The sequence below is a fragment of the Macaca fascicularis genome, chromosome 1 (genome assembly GCF_037993035.2).
Source record: "Macaca fascicularis isolate 582-1 chromosome 1, T2T-MFA8v1.1".
Lineage (NCBI taxonomy): Eukaryota > Metazoa > Chordata > Mammalia > Primates > Cercopithecidae > Macaca > Macaca fascicularis.
In genome coordinates this window covers 907,863-934,450 of record NC_088375.1, presented here as the reverse complement: position 1 = coordinate 934,450, position 26,588 = coordinate 907,863, and the positions used below count along the sequence as shown (strand labels likewise).

Here is a 26,588-nt window from a genome sequence, read left to right as displayed (position 1 = left end):
TGGACAGACATTGAATGGAGTCTCAAGAGAGGCAGATAGACTTGACATGGAAGAAACTCTTCCGTGAAGAGTGAAACTTGCTGCAAAGGGGTCCCGATCCAGACCCCAAAAGAAGGGTCGTGGATCTCGCGCCAGGAAGAATTCAGGGCAGGTCCGCAGGGCAAAGCAAAATCAAGTTTATTAAGAAGGAAAAGTGGTGAAAGAACAGCAACGCCATAGACAGAGTAGCGCATTCCCGAAAGTAAGAGGAGGAACGTGTCCACCCTGGGTACAATACTTGTTTAAATACAGAATAAAAAATATCATGGGGAGATGTGCTCTGCTACAAGTGTTTGTGTTAAATGATTAATTTTCTTAATTAGTATATTTTTCAAGAATCAAAATTATTATCTTTAAAGAAAAATTAAGAATGCCTTTGTTTTTTTTGTTTGTTTGTTTGTTTGTTTTGAGACGGAGTCTCACTCTGTGCCCCAGGCTGGAGTGCAGTGGCCGGATCTCAGCTCACTGCAAGCTCCGCCTCCCGGGTTCCCGCCATTCTCCTGCCTCAGCCTCCCGAGTAGCTGGGACCACAGGCGCCGCCACCTCGCCTGGCTAGTTTTTTTGTATTTTTTAGTAGAGACGGGGTTTCAGCGTGTTAGCCAGGATGGTCTCGATCTCCTGACCTCGTGATCCACCCGTCTCGGCCTTTGTTCTTAAAATATCGGGATATCTGGGCACTCCCAAGTCTGGGTCTGTTTAGTAAACATTGCCAACCTGTTTCCTTAACCGTAAACATCTAGAGGCCAGAAATACCAAACTTTCTAGGAATCCCAAACTTTCTAGGAATACCAATCTTTCTGGGAATGCAGCCCAGCAAGTCCCAGGCTAATTTTCCAGCCCTCGCTCAAGGTGGAGTCGCTGTGGTTCAAAAGCTTCTGACAAAACGAGCGGACAATAATTATGTTACCAAGATTGTAGCCTCCCAGTGCAAATCTCAGTTTCTCTTTTTTCTGTCCTTCAATCTAGACTGGCTTTCAGACACAAAAAGAAAAATACTACCTGATCTCACCTATATATTGGGCCTAAAAATAAATGGAATACATAGAAACAGAGAGTAGAACGGTGGTTGCTCAAAGTTAACTTGTCTAAGAAATGGACTCAGTACAGGATGCAGCGTCCTCATCTCCCTCTGTCATGACGTCACCACCCACTTCTCCGCCAATCAGCAAGCCCCACACTTCAGCTCATCACGCATCCACACCCCTTAAAAATGCCATCCCGAAGCGTCTCCAGAAGGCTGATTTGAGGCTCCCTTTCTCTTCCTCCTTCAGCTGACCTATGATTATTAACTTTCTCCGCTGCAACCCCTGCTGTTTTGGTGTTTTGGTCTGATAACACTCCATGGGCAATTGAACCCTGTGGGCCTGTAACAATCCTCCTGCCTCAGTCTCCCCATTGGTGGAATTACAGGCCTGTGCCACTGTCTCTTGCTCTTTTACAAAAGATTTGACATAAATGCTTATCATCTGAATCTTGTATCTTTGGGATATAGAATGGGGCTTCTTATTAAGTAAATATGATTATGAAATTAAAGATCTATGTGATTTCATGAATAATTCAAATACGCTGAACACAGACATTTAAAAATGTAAAATAAGCAGCTCAGTTTTATTTACGTTCCTCATTCTAATCTCTTCTTTCAGAATAACCAGGTTTTGACCTACTCTATGCTTGGTTTTGTGCTTTGTACTGGAGAAGTGTGAAATAGTCAATTCCTGCTTCCAGAACACTCTCAGGGAGATCTGGGGTATTTCAAGAGGAAGTTGCTGACTCACATCCACCATATTTGCGTACTTGACCCTGGTGGGTAGTTTTCAGGTAAACCTAAAAGTCTTTCCTTTTACAGAAATTCCCTTGAAGTCTGTCTTACCACGTCAAATAAGGAGTGTTACCTCCTCTTTCAGCACAAATAAGTTTTGTCTTCTGTCTTTTGAAGATGTGAAAATAGTTCCCTGCTTGCACTAGATATGGCTCCTCCTATATGTTAAAAGTCATGGTTGTAAACTTAATAAAGGAATTATTCAGCTTTTCAAATGCAGGAATATTGAAACATCTGCACACTTTGACTTTCAGGAAATTGTCCTTGCCAGGACTGTACACTAACTATGCTGATTGGATAATTATAAAACATATACATGCATCAGTAAATTAAATTGTCTGGTCGGAGTGTAGTGGTGTTTACAACTAATTGATCACAACCAGTTACAGGTTTCTTGGATCCTTCTCCACTCCCACTGCTTCACCTGACTAGCCTATACATATCAAAATATATATCACAATAAAAATAAGTCAAAATATATATCAATATATGTCAAAGTATAATTTGTCAATTAATACATGTTTTAAAAAATATTTTTAAAACTCAAAGAAATTAAAACGAACCAATATCACTTTTCTCAGGTAGATGGTATAATTAATTCATTTGCTAGAAACAGTAAGAAATTTGAAAACATTTAAAGCACTCTACTGAATAAAAATTCAATTAATAAATATTTTCTAAATATTAAAAAACAGAGTAGTAATATCATTAGGTCATCTAATAGGATAAAATAGCTTTATAATTTAATGAGCATTTCCAAATGAAAAGAAACAATTCGAACACGTATAATTACCCAAAATGTGTTAAAAGATATCTCCCATGTATGTGATATTTTAATAATTACCACGTATGTGTTTCTATTAAATTAACCTCATTCTATTTTAGTGGTTTAAATCTAATTCCCAATATAAACCAAACTGAGAAAGAAATTAATGTAGGCAGACATATTGTTATTGTCGATGCCTGAGTAAAAGCATTCAAACTTTAGGGTTTCATAAAATTTAGAAACACAATAACATTGACATAATATGAATAAATATATTTGTTTCCTTCTCCACTGAGTTTACCCTTGACATGCATTGAAACATCTAAATACATGATCAGAATTCATTTCTGAACGTTGGACTAAGGCCATCCTCTGTATCAGTGACTCAGCCTAGAATGTCCAAAGTCTCACTGGACAGTCTCCAGTGAATACCAGCAAAACAACTGTTAATCTCATTCTCCAGGTAAAGAAGGAGTGGATGCATGATTGCTGCTGAATCCCCATGGAGGTCTCTGAAATCTCACGTGTAGGGATGAAAAACCAATGTATACATTTCTTTAAAAACCATGAATTTGTTTCTATGATGACTGTAGGACTGCTGTCAGCTAAGCAAAGGCAGTGAATGTTTGGAAATGAGGAAATAATAAAAGTACTAATTATAACTGTATTTTTAAATTTTTATTGATTACAGGGAAGAAGGAACTCTGGCAAGTGCTTGAGATAACTTTGTTCAGAAATAGAATTGAGGTGAATTTCAGCACTAATGACTGTACTTTCTGTAACACCATTCAGCAGAAATCTTGGAGTATGAAATGCAGACAACCAAAAGTGATTTTGAAGCTAATTCATAAATGTGTTTTCTGGACGGGAAGGGAAATGATGGTCAATGGAAGAGACAGGGATAGATTATATTAGACTATACTTTTATGGGCTCCAGTGAAATTAAAGAACCCACATTCACAATAATGATCATAGGAGGCAGCAGTTCCTCGTTCCTACTTGGCTGGGGTCTTGTGCTATTTTGGTTTGATTTCTTTTACCATGAATGATGAGTGATTATATGATGCTCATTATAATCTTATCGCTGCTTCTCACTTGGTATTTTACCTTATATGAATCCCATGTTTTTAATGAAATACCTGGAAAGTATTAGTGTTGTTTTTGCATAAAAATGTTAAAGGGTCATTAAAGTAAAGGTACAATGAGAATGGTTAAAATCACTGGTCTGGTAAGGGGAACATCACACACCAGGGCCTGTTGTAGGGAGGGGGAGAGGGGAAGGATAGCATTAGGAGATATACCTAATGTAAATGACGAGTTAATGGGTGCAGCACACCAACATGGCACATATATACATATGTAACAAACCTGCACGTTGTGCACATGTACCCTAGAACATAAAGTATAATTTTTAAAAAAATCACCGGTCTGCAGTGCAATGATATATTTTTTTAAAAGGAGGAGGTTCTTCTGGAAAGCAGTAATGAAGGTAACCGTATGATTAGTAGCTGTGCTGTGGTTATCCAGATTTTGTTTTTACAGCCAATTTGTGTCAAATTGTAGTTTTTTGTGCTTTTAACTTTTACAATGTATTTATTTTCTGTCGGGACACAAGGTAAACTTCCAGTGAAATTATAGAACTATCTGCCTTAACAACCATGCAGAGTTTTTGTGAGAAGCCAATGAGCATAGTATGTGGAAACAATGTGCAGGCTATATTACTCTACAGTCATAGCAGATAACAAGTGTGTGAATGTAAGCCATAGTGATTATGTTGATGATGAGGGAAATGATAATGATGAAGATGCTGAAACCTGCAGGTTCTCTTCAGTGACACACCCAGTCAAGTAATACACAGTCACTATCTCACAGACAGTTCCTAACAACCCATGGATTCTTCTCCCTGTTGTAATTATAACATACAGGGCCAGATGTTCATCAACAAAAGCTTACATTTTTAGTAACTGTAAGAGGTAGAATTCGATTTACTTTTAAATGGAGCCTCTGTCCCTTGAACTTACACAGTGAAGCAGAGTAAGCACATCCTCATTCCAAAACAACCGTCAAAGGATACTTCATCCTCACTTTCATAATCACTTTCTGTCTAGCCACGGCAATGTCTGTCTGCCCACTTACCTGTGTATCTATGAGAGCTGACGCACCATCGTGGACCTCAATGGCAGGTTGTGACTTGGAAGCACACGTACACACAAGCAAATACTCACTTTACATTCTTTACTCCTTTACACCTCAAAGAGTTCTGGTTCTCCAACTTCATACCCTTCTCAACAATTACAAATACACATTGCGCAAATATTAAATAAGATCAGTTATTCCTAAGTCAGTTAAGTACAACATTATGTACTGAGTCTCTTCTTAGGAGAATCCATTGTGGAGGAACTTGAAGGAAGGAGGAATCTCCTTTAGGATTCCATGCCAGGATGCTGTGGAGAGCCGTCCTTGTCTAGACTCCAGAGGACTCTCTTCTGTGTCATCTGATTGACATTCTAGACAAGTGTTATCAATGTGAAATAATTCTTACTACAGACATGCAGATTCAGGTACAGACAGCTTGTGTTAAGGAATTCAGGCTGACTCATGGAGTCAATGAGTTCTCAGCCATTGCAGTGAAACTGACCATCACCTGTGTTACCGTTTCCCAGCCCTATGTGTAAGGGAGATCACTTTCTGGAATTTTCAGAGATTCAGAACTTTAGTATATTTCAGATATCGCTTCAGAAGAGAGGAAGTAATCCAGATTCTGGAAAACTCCATAAAGAGTGTCTTGGATATTGAAGACTTTTAAAACTTCAATCTGATTTCTTACAAAACTTCAAGCAAAGCCAACTTGTGCCCCTGCTTCCCCAGCTTTTTCTCTTCTCTCTCTTTTTTTGTTTTTTGTTTTTTTGGTAAATCTTCACGTTTTCTGCACCTATGCAAATGATCATACCAACTTTAAGGAGACCAGCCTTATTTTGTGATGAATAATGATTTTTCTTTGAGAATAGCTTTGATCAAAGCTGAGGAAAGTATAGGGAGTAAAATCTGTGCCTCTGTGGAAAACTGCAGCATCTGGACTCAAGAGGACCGTCCTCCTTGGTTCCCAAGTCTGTCACTAGGTCGTTACACAGTCATGAATAACTCTCTTCAAATCTTGTGATTCAGTTTTTCTTCCTTGTGATAATGAGACTATGTTTGAAAAGTCTTTGTCTTCTCTGAATATATGAATCACTAAATTACGCTACTGTCTTCATCTCACTTTCAACTCTAAATTGAAGGATAGGAAAGAGATCCATGCAACGCAATGATGCTTTTTGACTTCAATAGTTAGTAATAGGTAATTCATTTGAAACTTGGACAGCATTTGGAGAATTGTAATTATTATGCTGAATATGTACATCCTCAAATTGATTTACACAGGAGAGTATATGGGTGTTTTTTGGTAACTGAATTCTTCCAGTAGGGAAACTTTTACATTGGGAGCAAGATAGAAAATGTCTTTCATTTAGAGTTTCTGAGAAGCCATTTTTTCTGTGAATTTACATAATAGTTGCCAGGTAAAGTGAAAGTACAGTAAAACTGGGTGATACAAGGAAACAGAAAAAGATTTGTAATGAGTAAATATTAATTATTACAAAATCCTACTTCTTGTTTTACATTTCTTATACTTTCTCAATTTAATATTTATATGGAGTTTTTGTTTTAATACATTTAATTTTTTTCTTTTTTGTCTTGGCTGAATAAAAACTGAACCAGCCTTATTTCAAATTTACTGCCAAAAATTTTTGAGGAATGAACTACACTACACATTTTTAAAAGGTTTATATTAATGCATGTTTATTTATCTAGATGTCACATTTATTTGTAGCAGATATGTGTGTACATATGTATATATGCATATATGTATGTGTGTTTGTGAATCTAGGGAAGTTTACTGAAAATCTCTGAATCTCAGTTTTGATATCTATAAAATATCAGTGGTGATACCAATCTGAAGAGTTAGTTTGATGAACTCCAACAGAATCAAGGAATGAATCCTGTGACATTCTAGGTGCCAATGTGTGGAGATAGTCCGTGAAAGTTCATGCCTCCCTCCTTCCTTTCATGTGAGACGTAATTCAAGTTTGAGGTTTGTGGGTCCTACTAACTCTGAAATCTTGACCAGAAATTTTTCTGCTTGTTCTTTCCTCCTGTGTATTCTGTCATTAATGCTGATGACTGCATACAGAACTTTTAGTGAAAAAAAAAAGTAAAAGCAAGTGAAGATGTTTCTTAGTAGGCTAAAATACCTTCCTTATAGCTATTTCTGTTAATACAAAAATGAAAGAGCCAGAAATAATCCATTTGTATTTATTTGTACATAAGAAAAAAATATCTTCTTCACATTATTGAAACGGGAACATCATGGCTGAGGCTGCTTTCCTGCCAGGAACCAGCCCCTAATTTTATTTAAATAATATTATATGATAGGACATTAGAATATTAGAACCCTGGAACATGGATAATAAAAAGATGATACATTGGCAGTCATAAAACATGGCATTAACTATCAGATCTGATGTGCCATTTATTATGCTGTTCTATGTTATTTTTTCTTTTCTTTAAAATTAGAATAATGTTAACTATCTCTTGGACAGTTTGTCATAGAGAGTCCTATGTAGAACACAAATGATATAAATGTTTGAAATGTTAATTGTGTTAATAATTTCAAATATTACATGTTCTACTTACCAATAATTACCCTAGTAATATAAATTACAGAGTATTGGATTAGTCTTAATCCAATTATTAAGTATTGGAATAGTCTTAATGCCAATCTCCTCTTGATTCCAAATGACATTTATGAAAATAATTTGCTCTTCTAAATTTTCTTTCAAAAATTACCGGTGTCATAAAATAATTGAAAATAAATTGCTGTGCTGTGGCTTAGAAACCTGCCAAGATATTTAAAAAATTTATTTGGAAATCCAAATTGGAATAGTTTCAGTACATGTAAGTGATTTTTTTATTAGGTGATTTTATTAAGTGATTTAAATATGCATAAGAGAAACACCATTTTAACCTTTTTAAGTGTAGAATTCTGTGTCATTAAGTACATATATTGTTGTGTAACCATCACTACCATGCACCTATCTCCAAAACCATTTCATTGTCTCCAACTAACACTTTGTTCTTGTTAAACAATTAATCTCCTTCTCTCCCTTCCCCCATCCTCCAGAGTCCACCATTCCACTTCTGTCTCTGTGAATTTCACTACTCTGGGTACTTCATGTAAGTGAATTCATACAATATTTGTCTTTTTGTGATGGGCTTATTTCTCTTAGCATAATGTATTCAAGTTTCATCTATGTTGTAGCATGTGTCAAAGCTTCTTCACTTTTAAAAACTGTATATACATACTATATTTATATTGATTTCTCTGTAGATGATCACTTGCTTTGCTTCTGCCTTTGGGCTATTGTGAATAGTGTTGCTATGAACATGGGAATAGAAATATTTGTTTGATGCAAAAACAGAATAACAAATACTGCATGTTCTCAGGTATAAGTGGGAGCTAAGAATTGGGTACACACGGACATAAAGATGGGAACAGTAGACACCGGGGACTCCAAAAGAGGAGAGTGAGGGAGGAGGCAAGGGTTGAAAAGCTACGTATCTATGCTGTGTTCATTATTTTGGAGAAGGATTCAACAGAAGCCCAAACCTCAGCATCACACAGGATATCCATGTAACAAACCACGAATGTACTTCCTGAATAAAAAAAAAAAAATCCAAAAATATCTGTTCAGGTGTCTGCTTTTATTTATTTTATTAATTTATTTATTATTTTATTTATTTCATTCAGAACTGAAATTGTTGGATCATATACTCATTCTTTGTTTAAATTTTGGAGGAATTACTATGCAGATGGTTCCAGATTTACAATAATTTGATGATTTTGGACTTTATGATGAGTTTATAGGAACATAACCATATTGTAAGTTGAGGAATACCTGGACATACATGCTTTGACTTACAATTTTTGACATTATGATGAGTTTATCCAGATACTAGATGCATTTTTACTTACAATTTTTTCAACTTACGGTGGGTTTATAAAGGTGAAACTCCACTGCAAATTGAGAAGCACTCCAGAGTGCCTTTATTATTCGACATTTTCACCAACTATTCTTTATACTTCTATCTCTTGCATTTAGGTTTTATTCATTTTGACTTAATTTTTTAATATGGTGTAAACATCCAAATTCAATATTTTGAATGTAAATATCCATTTTTCCAAACACCGTTTATTGAAAAGACTGTTCCATCTCCACTGAGTGGACTTAGTTCCTTTTTGAAAAAAGGTTACCATGTATGTGAGAGGTTATTTCTTGACTCTTATTTTATCCCGTTGAGCGTATGTCTGGCTTTGTGCCATTGCCACATTGTTTTGATTACTACAGCTTTGAGTAAGTTTTAAAATCAGAAAGTGTATGTCTGGGTGCAGCGGCTCACCTCCGTAATCTAAGCACTTTGGGAGGACGAGGTGGGCGGATACTGAAGTAAGGACATTGAGACCATCCTGGCTAACATGATGAAACCCTGTCTCTACTAAAAGTACAAAAAAATTTAGCTGGGCGTGGTGGCGGGTGCCTGTAGTCCCAGCTACTCAGGAGCCTGATGAAGAAGAATGGCGTGAATCCGGGAGGTGGAGCTTGCAGTCATCTGAGATGGTGCCAGTGCACTCCAGCCTGGGTGACAGAGCAAGACTCCATCTCAAAAGAAAAAAAAATCAGATTGTGTGAGTCTTTAAATTTTGTTCTTTTTCCAAAAAAAATCAAGATTTTTTGACTACTGAAGATCCTTTAAGATTCATGTAAATTTTAGAATGTGCTTTCCTGTTTCTGAAAAAAAAAAAAAAAGATTTATCATTTTAATTTTGATAGAGATTCCACTTTTTTTGGCTTTGTGTACTTTATTATTATTATTTTTAATAATTATTTTATTGTTTGTTTTTAAGTTCCAGGGTGTATGTGCAGGAAGAGCAGTTTTGTTTCATGGGTAAATGTGTGCCATGGTGGTTTGCTGCACCTATCAATCCATCACCTAGGTATTAAACCCAGCATGCATTATCTCTTCACCCTAATGCTCTCCCCTCCACTGCCCTCCACAATGGGCCCCAGTAAGTGTTGTTCCCTTCCTGTGTCAATGTGTTCTCATTGTTCAGCTCCCACTTCTGTGTGAAAATACGCAGTATTTAGTTTTTTGTTCCTGCATTAGTTTGCTGAGGATAATGCCTTCCAGTTTCATCCATGTCCTTGCAAAGGACATGATATTGTTCTTTTTTATGGCTATATAGTATTCCACTGTGTATATGTACCACAGTTTCTTTATCCAGTCTATCATTAATGGGCATTTGGTATGATTCCATGTTTTTGCTCTTGTGGATAGTGCTGCAGTGAACATACACATGCTGGTACCTTTATAATAGGATAATTTATATTCCTTTGGGTATACACCCAGTAATGGGAATGCTGGATCAAATGGTATTTCCAGTTCTAAGTCTCTGAAGAATTGCCACACTGTCTTCCATGATAGGTGAACTAATTTACATTCCCACCAACGGTGTAAAAGTATTCCTATTCCTATTTCAAAGCCTCACCAGCATCTGTTGTTTCTTGACTTTCTAATAATTGACATTCTGATTTGCAGGAGATGGTATCTAATTATGGTTTTGATTTGCATTTCTCTAATGATCAGTGATGTTGTGCTTTTTAAAATATGTTTGTTGGCTGCACGTATGTCTTTTTTTGAGAAACGTCTGTTCATATCCTTTCCCCACTTTTTAATGGGGTTGTTTTTTCCTTGTAAATTTGCTTAAGTTCCTTGTAGATTCAGGATATTACACCATTGTCAGATGGATAGATTGTAATAATTTTCTCCCATTCTGTAGGTTGTCTGTTCATTCTGCTGATAGCTTTGATTGTTGTGTAGAAGCTCTTTAGTTTAGTTAGATCCCATTTGTCAATTTTTGCTATTGTTGCAATTGCTTTTGGAGTGTTTGTCATAAAATCCTTGCCCATGCCTATTTCCCGAATGATACTGCCTATATTTTCTTTTAGGGCTTTTATAGTTTTGAGTTTTACATTCCAGTCTTTAATCCATCTTGAGTTAATTTTTATATAATGTGTAAGGAAGGAATCCAGTTTCAATTTTCTGCATATGGCTAGCCAGTTCTCCCAGCACCATTTATTAAATAGGGAATCCTTTCCCCATTGATTGTTTTTGTCTGGTTTGTTGAAGATCAGATGGTTGTAGATGTGAAGTCTTATTTCTGAGTTTTTCATTCTGTTCCATAGGTCTATGTGCTTGTTTTTGTACCAGTACCATATGTTTCTGTTACGGTAGCTTTGTAGTATAGTTTGCAGTCGGGTAGCCTGATGTCTCCAGCTTTGTTCTTTGGTTATGCAAGCCATTTTTTGGTTCCAATTCATTTTAAAATAGTTATTTTTTTTTCTAATTTTGTGGAGAATATCAATGGTAGTTTAAGTGGAATAGTATTGTATCTCTAAATTGCTTTGGGCAATATGGCCATTTTCACAATATTGATTCTTCCTATCCATGAGTATGGAATGTTTTCCCCTCTGGTTGTGTCCTCTGTGATTTCCTTGAGCAATGATTTGTAGCCCATTCGTGATTGGGCTTTCTGCCTGTCTGTTGCTGGAATGTAGGATTGCTTGAGATTTCTGCACATTGATTTTGTATCCTGAGAGTTTGATGAATTTGCTTATCAGCTTAAGAAGGCATTGGGAAGAGTTAATTGGGTTTTCTGGATAGAATCATGTTATCTGAAACCAAAGATAATTTGACTTCCTTTCTTCCTAATTGAATACCTTTTCTTTTTTTCTCTTGATTGGTTGCCCTGGTCATACCTTCCAACACTACGTTGAGTAACAGTCATGAGAGATGGACTCCTTGTCTTGTGCTAGTTTTCAAGGGGAATGTTTCCAGCTTTTGCCCATTCAGTATGATATTGGTTATGGATTTGTCATAAATGGCTATTATTATTTTGAAGTATGTTCCTTCAATACCTAGTTTATTAAGAGTTTTTAACATGAAGGGAAGTTGAATTTTATTGAAAGCCTTTTCTGTGTCTATTGAGATAATCATGTAGTTTTTGTCTTTAGTTCTGTTTATGTGATTGATTGCATTCATTGATTTGTGTATGTACAACCAGTTCTGTATCCAGGGGATGAAGCTGACTTGATTGTGGTGGATAAGCTTTTTGATGTGCTGCTGGATGCAATTTGTCCATATTGAGTATGTTTGCATCACATTGTTCATCAGGGATATTACAGGAAGTTTTCTTTTTTTGTTGTGTCTTTGCCAGGTTTTGGTATTGGGATGATGCTGGCCTCATATAATGAGTTAGCCTAGGCTGGGCATGTTGGCTAACACCTGTAATCCCAGCACTTTGGAAGGCCGAGGCAGGTGGATCACCAGAGGTGAGGCGTTCGAGACCTGCCGGGCCAACATGGTGAAACCCCATCTCTACTAAAAGTACAAAAAGTTAGCCAGGTGTGGTGTTGCGCACCTGTTGTCCCAGCTACTCTGGAGGCTGAGGCATGAGAATCACTTCAACCTGGGAGGTGAAAGTTGCAGCGAGCTGAGATTGTGCCACTGTACTCCAACCTAGGTGACAGTGAGACTCCATCTCAAAAAAGAAAAAAAAAAAAAAGTTAGGGTGGAGTCCTTTCTTTTCAATTGTTTGGAACAGTTTCAGAAAAAATGGTAACAGCTCCACTTGTACCTCTGGTAGAATTCAGCTGTAATCCATCTGGGCCTGGGCTTTTTTGGGTTGGTAGGCTATTAATGCCTCAATTTCAGAGTTTGTTATTGGTCTATCCAGGGTTTCAAATTCTTCCTTGTTCAGTCTTGGGAGGGTTTATGTGTCCAGAAATTTATCAATTTCTTCTAGATTTTCCAGTTTATTTGCATAGAGGTGCTGTTAGTATTCTCTGATGGTTGTTTATATTTCTGTGGGGTTAGTAGTAGTATTTACCTTATTGTTTCTGATTGTGTTCATTGGAATCTTCTCTCTTTTCTCCATTATTATTCTTGATAACAGTCTATCAAGCTTATTGAATTTTATTCAAAAACCAGCTCCTGGATTCGTTAATTTTTTGAAGGGTTTTTTGAGTCTGCATCTCCTTCATTTCCACTCCAATCTTGGTTATTTCTTATCTTCTGTTAGCTATTGGGTTTGTTTGCTCTTGGTTCTCTAGTTCTTTCAGTTGTGATGTTAGGGTGTCAATTTGAGATCATTCTAGCTTTCTGCTTTGTGCCTTTAGTACTATAAAGTTCCCTCTTAACATTGATTTATCTGCGTCCCAGAGATTCTGATGAGTTGTCTGTTTGCTTTCTTTGGTCTCAAAGAACTTCCTGATTTCTGCCTTAATTTCATTATTTACCCAGGAGTCATTCAGAAGCAGGAGCAGGTTGTTCTATTTCCCTGTAATTGTGTGGCTTCGAGGGGCTTTTTTTTTTTTTTGATGGCTGGAGTGCAATGGTGTGATCTCTCCTCACTGCAACCTCTGCCTCCTGCGTTCAAGCAATTCTCCTGCCTCAGCCTCCCAAGTATCTGGGACTGCAGGTGCATGCCAACATGCTTGGCTAAATTTTTTTGGATTTTAGTAGACACAGGGTTTCACCATGTTGCCCAGGCTGGTCAGAAACTCCTGAGCTCAGGCAATCTGCCCACCTCGGCCTCCCAAAGTGCTGGGATTACAGTTATTAGCCACCATGCCCGGCCTTAAGGGGGATTTAACTTTGAGTTATAATTTGATTGGTTGGAGAGACTGTTTGTTATGATTTCAGTTCTTTTGTATTTGCTGAGGAGAGTTTTACTTCCAATTATGTGATCGGTTTTAGAGTAAATGCCTTATGATGCCAAGAAAAAAATGTGTATTTTGTTGTTTTGGGATGGAGAGTTCTGTAGATATCTATCAGGTCTACCTGATCTAAATGTGTAACCTATTTGGTAAGGGGTCTGCTTTCACTAGAGAATTTTGAAATTAGGCAAGGAGGCAAAAGAGAATGGATAATGCTGAGTTCAAGTCCTGAATATCTTTGTTAATTTTCTGTCTCAATTATCTGCCTAATAGTGATGGTGGGGTATTAAAGTCTCCCACTATTATTGTTTGGGGGTTGAAGTCTCTTTGTAGGTCTCTAGGAACTTGTTTTATGAATCTGGATGCTTCTGTATTGGTTTCATAAATATTTACAATGGTTAGAAATTTTTGTTGAATTGAACTCTTTTACATTATGTAATGCCCTTCTTTGTCTTTTTTGACCTTTGTTGGTTTAAAGACTATTTTGTCAGACACTAGGATTGCTACCCCTGCTTTTTCCTTTTTTCCTTTTGCTTGGTAACTTTTTCTCTATTCCTTTATTTTGAGTCTATGTGCGTTTTTGCACATGAGACATGTCTCTTGAATACAGCACACTGATGGGGGACTTTGGGCATTGTTGACACCTTAACAGTATTAAGCCTTCCAATTGATAAATATATAGGATGCATTCCCATTTATTTTTGTCTTCTTTAATAGCTCTAGTCAGCATTTTCTCATTTTCAATGTATAAAGTTTTTAACTCCTTGGTCAGGTTTATTCTTAAGTGTTTCATTTCTTTGTGTTACTACTGTAAATAAAATCAGAGTATAATTTTCAGATTGTTCTTTGTTAGTGTATAGAATTACAACACGTTCTCGTTGTTAATGTTGCATCCTGTAATTTTGCTAATTTTATTATTTATCTTAAGTTTTCTACATATATAATTATGTCATATGCAAATAGAAATAATTTTAGTTCTTTCTTTTGAATTAAGATAATTTTTATTTCTTTTCTTGTTTAATTGTTTTGACTGAACTTTCAGTAATGTGTTAAGTAGATGCAGAGAAAGTGGACTTCCGTATCTTGTTGCAAATCTTAGAGTCAAAACTGCCAGTCTTTCATTATTATGATGAAGCTGTGGGTTAAAATTCCATCTGTGACATAATTTTTACATCACTTTAATGTTTTATGCAACAAATGAATAGACATGGTCTCAACAGACCACAGGGTGAAATGTTAGAAACATAACAAACTCTTGCTGACCCCAAAGACAATGACATCAAATTATCTTTCCAGTTTTCCCTCATATTTGTCCATGTATTTTCAGACAATACATTCATCTGTTAATGCTTGATTTTCTATATCTCAAATTCCATTCCTTGATCCATGATACAGGCTCCCACGGATAGTGGCCTGCTCCCTCCTCCATCATCACCCCCAGGTTCCTTACACTCCTCCCACTGTCACAGCAGAACTGCATTCCACTTTATGTCTGCACTGAGGGGTTGACAACATCATTTAATCTTATAGAATTTATTGCTACAATGCAAAAAAATATAAACTATTGTAAAACCTGGTTTGAGATATATATAGATATCTCTATCTATCTATCTATCTATATTTCTTCTGATATTTATTACTTTCATTTCAAAAGCTTTACAATTTTGTCTTGCATGTAATATTTAGAATTTTTAGGAAATTTTTCCAAGGAAATAGAGTTTTTAAATAATATTTTTCAGGAAAGTATTTCTCACTTATTTTTGTGAATTTGCATGCCATTTGAATATGATAGTTAACATATTTCATTTCAGAGAAAATTTTTTAAGAATATTAACTTCATTATTTTACTGAATGCATTTCTAAGAAAGTCCTTAAGCACATATTGTTCCTCCAATATGATTTCCCTACTTTTTAAAATCTTTCCTCAATAATAATATTTTCATATTGTTGTTGCTTTTGTTTACCTTCTAATACATTTTTCTTACTTTGCCTTTCGAAACTTTCACTTAATTTTTTTTTATCATTTATTATATTTTTACTTTTCAATGGTCCATTATTGTTACCTGTTGCATCCTTTTAGATAGCAAATGATATTTATTTCATGGATTTCATAGCATATCATACGTCTCTGAAGATAATGAATTCTGATCACAATTCTTCTGCATTTTTTAATCATCATAATCTCAGTGTATTTATGAGTATGATCATGTGTGATTATGCATATTTCTGTGTGTATGCATGCTGTGTGAATGTTAGTCGTATATGTGGCTATACTAGCTCAAAATTCTGGTGGTATTTGGCTCTAGGCTAATATTTAAGCTAAAAATATCCAGTCCTTTTAGGCATACTGTGCAAAGTTGTTCTCTGATGTCTTCTATCTGGAGTAGAGTTTCTAACGCACCTCTACCCAGAAGTTTGCCAGAATTCTAGTTTCTGTTTTTATTTAGGAGATAGAACTTTCCTCAAAATTCATTCTTTTGAAGGATCCATAAAGCAATCTATAATGTTATCTAAGCACTAGAGAAGGAAAAGACAGAATGTGTAACCGATTTGGTAAGGGGTCTGCTTTCACTAGAGAATTTTGAAATTAGGCAAGGAGGCAAAAGAGAATGGATAATGATGAATGTTGAAAATCAAGAGTGTGAATTAACATGGCTTTGGTTAAAGGGACATAGCAATAAGGATTTATTCTGGATTTCTAAATAAATGAACCAAATAATGATAACTGATGAAATAATTGATAATTGGCATTATTGTGCAAACATCATTCAAGTTTCTCAAAATGACGGAGAGGCTGCTGCAGTTTTAGAAGTAAATCTGGCAGAATAAACATGGGTTGGGTGAGGCAGCTCATGATTGCACTCCTAGCATTTGCAAGGCCGAGACAGGAGTATTGGTGAGGCCGAGTTCAAAACCAGCCTGGGCAACATAGCAAGACTTCATGTCTACAAAAAAAAAAAGTTAACTAGGTATGGTGGCACGTGGTTGTAGTCTCAGCTACTCAGGAGGCTGAGGCAGGTGGATCGTTTGAGCCAGAATGTCAAGGATGCAGTGAGCAATGATATTGCCACTTCACTCCTGCCTGAGTAACAGAAAGAGACCCTGTCACTCAAAAAAATAAAAGTATAAATATGGAAAGATAATATATCTTCCTATAAAGATAATACTATTTTTTTCAAATATAAATCTAAATGTATGCATTTATATTGACTTTCTATGCATATGTATTCAATATAACATCTGATTTTGATTATATCTGAGTTAGTGTCAGGCAGTAAAATATTATTCTATTGAAGTTGTAATAGAGATATCTTTCTTATAAGTTTATATATTTCTCAGAAAAAAATCTGGTAACAAATGTTGGTCTCATCAAATGTGAAACTCTGGGTAAAAAAACAAGATTTCTTTTTCAAAACAGGTACAAAATCAGATCAAAGAAGGCTGAGTACAATAAAACATTTTGAGAGAGAAAGAGACGATATTCAGATAATTTGTATTATACTATACTGTACACTCGTTCTATTTTATTATAAGTTACTCTTGTTTATCTCTTACTTGTCTTATTTAAAAATTAAACTTTATCAGAAGTATGTATGGACACAAAATAATATATATAGGGCTCAGTGTCAACCCCAGTCTCGAGAATTTACTGGGGGGCTTCAAATGCATCCGCTGCAGATAAAGATGGATTTCTGTGCTTAACTTATCCTTGTGTCTCCCTTCAGGAAAGAGCATATGAAAACGCCATGGAAAATTACAATCAAACATCAACTGATTTCATCTTATTGGGGTTGTTCCCGCCATCAAGAATTGGCCTTTTGCTCTTCATCCTCATTGTTTTCATTTTCCTCATGGCTCTAATTGGAAACCTATCCATGATTCTTCTCATCTTTTTGGACACCCACCTCCACACACCCATGTATTTCCTACTTAGTCAGCTCTCCCTCATTGACCTAAGTTACATCTCCACCATTGTTCCTAAGATGGCTTCTGATTTTCTGCATGGAAACAAGTCTATCTCCTTCACTGGGTGTGGGATTCAGAGTCTCTTCTTCTTGGCATTAGGAGGTGCAGAAGCGCTACTTTTGGCATCAATGGCCTATGATCGTCACATTGCTGTTTGCTTTCCTCTCCACTATCTCATCCGCATGAGCAAAAGAGTGTGTGTGCTGATGATAACAGGATCTTGGATCATAGGCTCTATCAATGCTTGTGCTCACACTGTATATATTCTCCATATTCCTTATTGCCGATCCAGGGCCATCAATCATTTCTTCTGTGATGTCCCAGCCATGGTGACTCTGGCCTGCACGGACACCTGGGTCTATGAGGGCACAGTGTTTTTGAGCACCACCATCTTTCTGGTGTTTCCCTTCATTGGTATTTCATGTTCCTATGGCCGGGTTCTCCTTGCTGTCTACCGCATGAAATCTGCAGAAGGGAGGAAGAAGGCCTACCTGACCTGCAGCACCCACCTCACTGTAGTGACTTTCTACTATGCACCTTTTGTCTACACCTATCTACGTCCAAGATCCCTGCGATCTCCAACAGAGGACAAGGTTCTGGCTGTTTTCTACACCATCCTCACCCCAATGCTCAACCCCATCATCTACAGCCTGAGAAACAAGGAGGTGATGGGGGCCCTGACACGAGTGAGTCAGAGACTCTGCTCTGTGAAAATGTAGAAACATTTTCTATTTTAAGGCCCCAGGACTCAGATACACATCCATCTAGCAGTGTATAGTAATTAAAACATTATTTCAATCCTAGAGTTCAGGAGCTAAAAGTAATCAAGGTAAGAGAAAAAAAATCACTGATTTCTGGACAAAATTGTTACACACACACACACACACATACACACACACACACACACACACACATAATTCTAAACAACCTTTTTTCTTCATGGCATTGTTTCCATAAATTTTGAAAGCACCTACTTTTGCTAATATGTTGTCAATGATAATTTTTGGTTTTGGTCATGCAGAAACGGAAATGAAATTTGTCTAAATTTGGCACTCAGCATAACAATTTCATTATGGTCAATTTGTTTTCCAGTAATTTTAAATTTACTTTATGTCTAAAACAAAACAAAAAATAAGTCTCTTGACTTGGTGTATCTAATTGAAAGCTGTAAGATGTCTTATCTTTCTTATCTTAGACACTTAACATACCAGTTACCCATTCTTTCAATTTAGGGAAGTTGTTTTTACGCAGTTTAGCAGAGAGCTCATCAGGGATTCTTAAGTCCTGATACCACTCTGGATGGCCTATGACAAGAGTATGTTCTTTATAGGGGAATGAATCCCAGGAAATGATTTAACATTAGGTATATTTTGATCAACAACAAGGACTGGAATGTGCCAGCAGTAATAAAAATGGTTACATTTAGGTCTTTAACCTGTTTTGGGTTGATTTTGGTATAGTGTAAGGACGGGGAGTTTAGTTTCATTTTTCTGTCTAAAAATATCCAGTTTTCCCAGCACCGTATATTGAAGACACTGTCTTTTTCCCAATGAATGTTCTTGGTACTGCTGTCAAAAATCAGTTACACAGAAAGGTTTTGTGTGTTCTTACTCCTATGCGGGATCTAAAATTTTAAAAAACTGAACTAGTGGAAATAGATAAAAGACTGATGGTCACCAGAGGGTAGGAACGGTACAGGTGAGGGGTGGTAAAGTGGGGATGGTTATAGTTGCAAAAATATAATTAGATAGAATGAATAAGAATCAGTATTTGGTAGCACAATAGAGTAACTATAGTAAACAATAATTATTGTAGAATTTATTGTACGTATTAAAGAATAACTGAAAGTCTGCAATTAGAATGTTCCCAACACAAAGAAACAAGACATATTTGAGGTGGTTACCCCAATTACCCCAATTTGATCATTATGCATTGTATGTCTTTATCAAAACATCACATATACTCCACAATTATGTATTACTATTAAGTATCCATAGTAATTAAAATAAAAAAATCAGTTAGCTCTAGATACATGGATTTATTTCTGCGTTCTCTGTTCTGTTTCACTGTTTTATGTGTCTGTTTTTATGCCATTGCCATTCTGTTTTGGTTATTACTTGTTTGTAGTATAGTTGAAGTTTGGTACTATTATGGCTCCAGTTTTTTTCTTTTCATTCTAGAATGCTTTGACTATTTGGGTTCCATACAATAGTTCGATAGAAATCTTTAATAATGGTTTTTACTATTTATGTACAGAATGTCATTAGTATTTTGATAGACATTGCATTGAATCTGTAGTTTGGTCATTTAAATAATATTAGTTCTTCCAATCCATGAGCATTAGATTTCTTTCCATTCATTTGTATTCCTCTTCATTTTCTTTCACCAATGATTTGTACAAACACATTATAGTGTTCTCTTCCATGATTACAGTTAACAGTGAAGTATTACATAGTTCAACGCTCTTTAAATTTCATTTCTATTTCTAATCTGTGGATATTTGTTTTGCCATATTGTAGCAGTTAAAACATAAATTTTGAACTTGTTTTACAAATCAGACTAAGTCTTTGTTGTGCTTTGTTGCAATGAGCAGTGTGTATTTTTATTTTGTAATGATTTACTAACAAAGTTTACTGCCTTAGCTTCCTGGCATTTCCTGTCCTGATATTCACTCAGATAGGTCATATTCCATGAATACAATGGGGAGGGGCTCTGGAACAGAGGGAAAATAGGCCTCCCATCATGAGTCACTCGCTGCTTCTAGGGAGATCACCTCCTTCCTTCCCCGTTAGAGACACTTGTACCCTACGGCCACCTGTGCCACTGCTTCTGTCGTCACCACCAATCTGAGCCCAGCCATACCCCAGCCACTCCTTGGAATCCTGTGGTGCTGGGAAGTATTACAAGGTGTGTGTGTGTGTGTGTGTGTGTGCCCCCTTGTGTACACACTACTACTGGACCAAAACTGCTTGCAAATGTGACCAATCTGTCCAGCTCTTCTGTCACATGCATACTCAGAGATGAAATTATTAAATATTCCAATGATAACAGCAGAGCATGAAACTATGCATGGAGCCCTTTGAGTGTGGAATCCTGTGCATATGCCCATGAGGCCAGTCTCGAGAAGGATGGAAAGAGTGAGCAGGAAGTGAATGACATCATGCAGTCTAGGATAGTGGTGGGAATGTGAGACGGTCTGGGTGTTTGTATATTCTCCCAAAATCCATATGCTTAAATCTTAACCCTTAATGTCATAGTATTAAGAGTTGGGGCCTTTTGGGAAATGATTAGGTCATGAGGATGGCACCCTCTTGAATAAGATTAATGCCTTTCTAAAGGAGGATCAAGGGAGCTTATTTGTCCCTTCTACCATGTGGGGTCACAGCAGATGGTACCATGTATGGTGTCATAGAAGGCACCATCTATGAACCAGAAAGCAAGATTTCTCCAGACACTGAATATTCAGTCACTGTGTCTTAAACTTCCCAGCTTCCGCAACTCTGAGAAATACATTTCTCTTGTTTATAGGTTACTCAGTTTAAGATATTTTTGTCATAGAAGCTTGAATAGACCGAGATACAATGCCGGCTGTTTTTGTTAGTTGTTATTACTGGAAAGAGCCTGAGGGAGGACTGAATTGAGCGGTGGTGCCCAGTTCAGACCCTTTACCCATTCCAGGTGGTGGTTCATGGAGGGAAGCAGGAGACCTAGCTCTGTGATTTTCTGTGACGTACCATGGCTGGGGAAATCATTCCATCTCTCTGAAGTTAGTTTACTGAAAAACAATATGGAAGGCTTTACCTTGTTGGTAAATGGCATCATTGAAGTCCCACCTACTGACATTCCTGTATAGGCAACGGTAATCCTATTTTTCATGCCAATGTCTCTGTGAATGGATAAAGAGGTCACCAATGAATGCTGAGCATTTCAAGGCTATCAGAAATGACTTCAAAATTCTTTTACCCCCATAGGCTCTGGTTCAGGGAAGCAATAAGCCCCTCCCCGCTGGCATAGTATCTGCACTCAGAGGCCACTCCTTCCCCCTTATGGTCATTAAGAAGAATAATGGAGAAAAGTCAAATTTTCCAAATATACTGTCACTTGCTACATTGTTTATGAGAATGTAGTCCTGATAATTTTGAAAGTTGGATAATAATCCCTCTTGGGGAAATTAATGAATTCATTACCTCACAGAGTCCTTGGCTCACTGTTCATTGTGCCTGGTTTTAGCCAGTTTTCTTTCCCTCCAAATGTTATGCTGTGGTTATTTTTCACTTCACAGTCATTCTTTAATTGTTTCATGTCCTCAGGCTAGAAGATGCAAATTTTACAGCATGCGGTATCTATTAGCATTTCATGCCACACTGTGTGCATTTAGAAATTTCTTATGTATTAAATTAGCAAAGTTTGATTTATAGAAAGGGACATGAGTATTCTTTCTACTATAAAGGACAGTATCTTTCACATCACAACAAGCTGTGGTTCAATAGTGAAATAATTGAGTAGAGTGAAGGAGTGAATGACACACCATCCACAAATATGCTGAGTCAGCATATTTATTAGTTTGAGCTGAAAACATTTGAGAAATTTTGGTTAACAATGGAGAAAAAGGTTATCTCACCTGTCTTTTCAGCATACAGCAAGTTCTGAAGATTCCTCCAGGAGCCTCTGGTACGTTCTGATACTCTTCCAGTACCCTTTCTGTATCAGAACAGAAAACTGCCCTTCACCAGAGCCTGACAGCCGGAGGAATGCAGTGGGCCTGAATAAATAAACTACCAGAATTAACCCTCATTTTTTACTATCTTTACACCCCCATATACCTCCCAGTGACTCCCTTGGAATGTATGGCTTCGAGCTAGTTTCTCTTTTTTTCTGTACTTTTTTCTGCAATTTATCATTCTTTTGCTAAAATTATAAAAAAAATCTTGCTTTGACCATTTATTTGGACTTCACAGTCTTGTGAAGATTCCCATGTACATGTAAAATGAATAAAACTTATATGCTTTTCCCTCGTTAATCTGTCTCGTATAGATTTGTTTCCTAGACCTTGGCGAAAGGCTCACAGGGGATATAAAGTGGGCGAGGTGGAGGTGATCCCTCGGTTTCTATAGAAGTAATAATTGGCTTTCTTTTGTAAGATTTACCTCGTAAATTTGTTTGAGTTCTTTGTAGGTTCTGGATATTAGCCCTTTGTCAGATGAGTAGATTGCAAAAATTTTCTCCCATTCTGTAGGTTGCCTGTTCACTCTGATGGTAGTTTCTTTTGCTGTGCAGAAGCTCTTTAGTTTAATGAGATCCCATTTGTCAATTTTGGCTTTTGCTGCCATTGCTTTTGGTGTTTTAGACATGAAGTCCTTGCCCATGCCTATGTCCTGAATGGTACTACCTAGGTTTTCCTCTAGGGTTTTTATGGCATTAGGTCTAACATTTAAGTCTCTAATCCATCTTGAATTAATTTTCGTATAAGGAGTAAGGAAATGATCCAGTTTCAGCTTTCTACTTATGGCTAGCCAATTTTCCCAGCACCATTTATTAAATAGGGAATCCTTTCCCCATTTCTTGTTTCTCTCAGGTTTGTCAAAGATCAGATGGCTGTAGATGTGTGGTATTATTTCTGAGGACTCTGTTCTGTTCCATTGGTCTATATCTCTGTTTTGGTACCAGTACCATGCTGTTTTGGTTACTGTAGCCTTGTCGTATAGTTTGAAGTCAGGTAGCGTGATGCCTCCAGCTTTGTTCTTTTGACTTAGGATTGTCTTGGAGATGCGGGCTCTTTTTTGGTTCCATATGAACTTTAAAGCAGTTTTTTCCAATTCTGTGAAGAAACTCGTTGGTAGCTTGATGGGGATGGCATTGAATCTATAAATAACCTTGGGCAGTATGGCCATTTTCACGATATTGATTCTTCCTATCCATGAGCATGGTATGTTCTTCCATTTGTTTGTGTCCTCTTTGATTTCACTGAGCAGTGGTTTGTAGTTCTCCTTGAAGAGGTCCTTTACATCCCTTGTAAGTTGGATTCCTAGGTATTTTATTCTCTTTGAAGCAATTGTGAATGGAAGTTCATTCATGATTTGGCTCTCTGTTTGTCTGTTACTGGTGTATAAGAATGCTTGTGATTTTTGCACATTGATTTACAAGAAAAAAACAACCCCATCAAAAACTGGGCAAAGGATATGAACTGACAGTTCTCAAAAGAAGACATTCATACAGCCAACAGACACATGAAAAAATGCTCCTCATCACTGGCCATCAGAGAAATGCAAATCAAAACCACAATGAGATACCATCTCACACCACTTAGAATGGCAATCATTAAAAAGTCAGGAAACAACAGGTGCTGGAGAGGATGTGGAGAAATAGGAACACTTTTACACTGTTGGTGGGATTGTAAACTAGTTCAACCATTATGGAAAACAGTATGGCGATTCCTCAAGGATCTAGAACTAGATGTACCATATGACCCAGCCATCCCATTACTGGGTATATACCCAAAGGATTATAAATCATGCTGCTATAAAGACACATGCACACGTATGTTTATTGTGGCACTATTCACAATAGCAAAGACTTGGAATCAACCCAAATGTCCATCAGTGACAGACTGGATTAAGCAAATGTGGCACATATACACCATGGAATACTATGCAGCCATCAAAAAGGATGAGTTTGTGTCCTTTGTAGGGACATGGATGCAGCTGGAAACCATCATTCTTAGCAAACTATCACAAGAACAGAAAACCAAACACCGCATGTTCTCACTCATAGGTGGGAACTGAACAATGAGATCACTTGGACTCGGGAAGGGGAACATCACACACCGGGGCCTATCATGGGGAGGGGGGAGGGGGGAGGGATTGCAATGGGAGTTATACCTTATGTAAATGACGAGTTGATGGGTGCTGACGAGTTGATGGGTGCAGCACAGCAACATGGCACAAGTATACATATGTAACAAACCTGCACGTTATGCACATGTACCCTAGAACTTAAAGTATAATAAAAAATAATTAAAAAAAAAGAATGAGGATAGATATTATAGAGATTATATAGATATTATCCTCATTCTTAAAAGAAGATAAAAAACATGGCAACAAAATATATAATGTTAGCTTCATTTACTAGAGCCAAAGACACATGAATATATTATAAAACTAGTATCTAGTCAAAAAGCTAGAAATTATCAGGATAACTTTTGCACCCAAACAAAAAATTAAATTCATGTAAACTATAATGGATTTTTACATATACTATCAGTATGGCACAAAGTAACATGTAATTAATGATTTCAAATGAAAATTTCAATAAAAAAGCGATGATTTCGAACAAAAAAAAAAAAAAAGATTTACCTCAACCCCACTACTAACTATGTTTTTTACTTGCCTTTAAAATCTGGAGAAAAAATAGACAATTATTTTACAGATGAAATATCTTATAAATCACTGAATACTTATTTGGTACTTATAGCGTTTGAGGAGAATACAAAGATGAATACATGGATCACACATGTTGGATTGAGGTCAATTTGACATTTGGGACTTAATCTCAGCTATTTTGTCTCACTGCCACAAATTCAATCATATGATCCTTTTAATTTTATCTGATAAATATTTTAAAATACATTTGTCTTCCTCCATCCCTCTATTCACTGCCCTTACTTTTGATAGGGTTTTCCCTCTCTAAGGAAACTTAAAATTTCACAGAAATTTTGTCTTTACCACAAGTAGTGTGTTATTTACCTTCAGTATCCTCTATGCATTCTATAATTGTAAGCTGTCTGGTGAAGCTAGAAGGGCCAATTAGGTAGTTGCAAAGATATTTCCCTGGTGCTAAAACTTAATTAATGAAGATCCCCTACCAGGGATCAGATGCGAAATACTGATTCAACAGACTTTATTAAAAGTAAATGAATACAAGTATCTACAATTTGCAGGAAGAAGCATTAACTCCAGGAGAAGAAGAAGGGCTTAATGTCAGGGAGCAGTCACTGGCTATGTGACACTGATTTAAAGTGCAACAAGTAATTCAGCAGGGCTACGAATTTTCTCACAAGTTAGAGTTAATTTCCTGATTAAACATCTTGTAAGTTTTGAATGGTTTAGCCCTATTTACCTTTTCAACGTGCAATTTTACCAGCATAAAGTGTACTGAAACTCTCAGTATCATAGCAGAATTGTCTTCTTTGACACATTATCAACTAAAATATCTTTTCAGCCCCCTAATAAACTGATTTGTTAGAAATATAGTTATACTGTATCTTCACTGGTAGTTTTAATTGGCTTCCTCTGAATTGCTGAGTTTGATTGTTCCTAGATAGTTGCATGTTTTTAAAAAACCCAGGAAAATCTCCTAAGTATAATAAAAATATTTAGTGCAATTATTTGCTCATATTATTCTTTTTGTAGATTAATTTTCTTTAATATCTAAATAATATATGTATTTTATTTTTAAGAATAAGAGTCAAAGTCGGCCGGGCACGGTAGCTCACACCTGTAATCCCAACACTTTGGGAGGCCAAGGCGGGTGGATTAACTGAGGTCAGGAGTTTGAGACCAGCCTGGCAAACATGGTGAAACCCCATCTCTACTTAAAAAATACAAAAAATTAGCTGGGCATGGTGGGGCGCACCTGTAATCCCAGTTACTAGGGAGGCTGAGGCAGGAGAATCGCTTGAACCCAGGAGGTGGAAGTTGCAGTGAGCCGAGATCACGCCATTGCACTCCAGACTGGGGGACAAGATAATGTAAATAAGGGGTAGCTTTAGGGGTACTTGCCCAAGAACATGGGGGCCACCGGCAACCTGTAGCCTTCCTATCAAAAGGTTTTAGACTCTGTAACCTGTGGATGGCCCGAATGTGTTCCATCTATTGCAGCCACCACCTTGTTAACTGAAGAAAGCAGACAGCTGACCTTTGGGGAAATTTGGTTGTAAGCACACCCCATCAAGTTAGAACTATTTTAAACCAGAAAGCAGGAAGATGGCTCACTGATTTAAAAGTATCAGTGGCTCAAGGATTTAAAGTATGAAGCTATCCTATGAGAAAGAGATGATTTAACCCTAACCACTGATAATTCACTTGACCCAGCAGGTTTCCTAACAGGGAATCCAAATCTAAAAGGACCT

The 26,588-nt window shown here is 36.8% G+C and overlaps 2 protein-coding genes across 4 annotated transcripts in view; both read left to right on the top strand.

Moving 5' to 3' along the window:
* LOC102130647 (olfactory receptor 2T33) overlaps positions 1 to 26,588 on the top strand; it is a 277,856-nt gene that overhangs the window by 197,304 nt on the left and 53,964 nt on the right. The window lies entirely within an intron of this gene.
* Positions 17,226 to 20,016, top strand: LOC107126387 (olfactory receptor 2L8). The gene has a single exon (XM_045390396.3). The coding sequence runs from the start codon at positions 17,242 to 17,244 to the stop codon at positions 18,178 to 18,180; it is 939 nt and encodes a 312-aa protein (XP_045246331.2). The 5' UTR covers positions 17,226 to 17,241; the 3' UTR covers positions 18,181 to 20,016.

Bases quoted from the DNA above. Each gene is read 5' to 3' on its own strand.
- LOC107126387 (XM_045390396.3), top strand. From the start codon at position 17,242: ATGGAAAATTACAATCAAACATCAACTGATTTCATCTTATTGGGGTTG.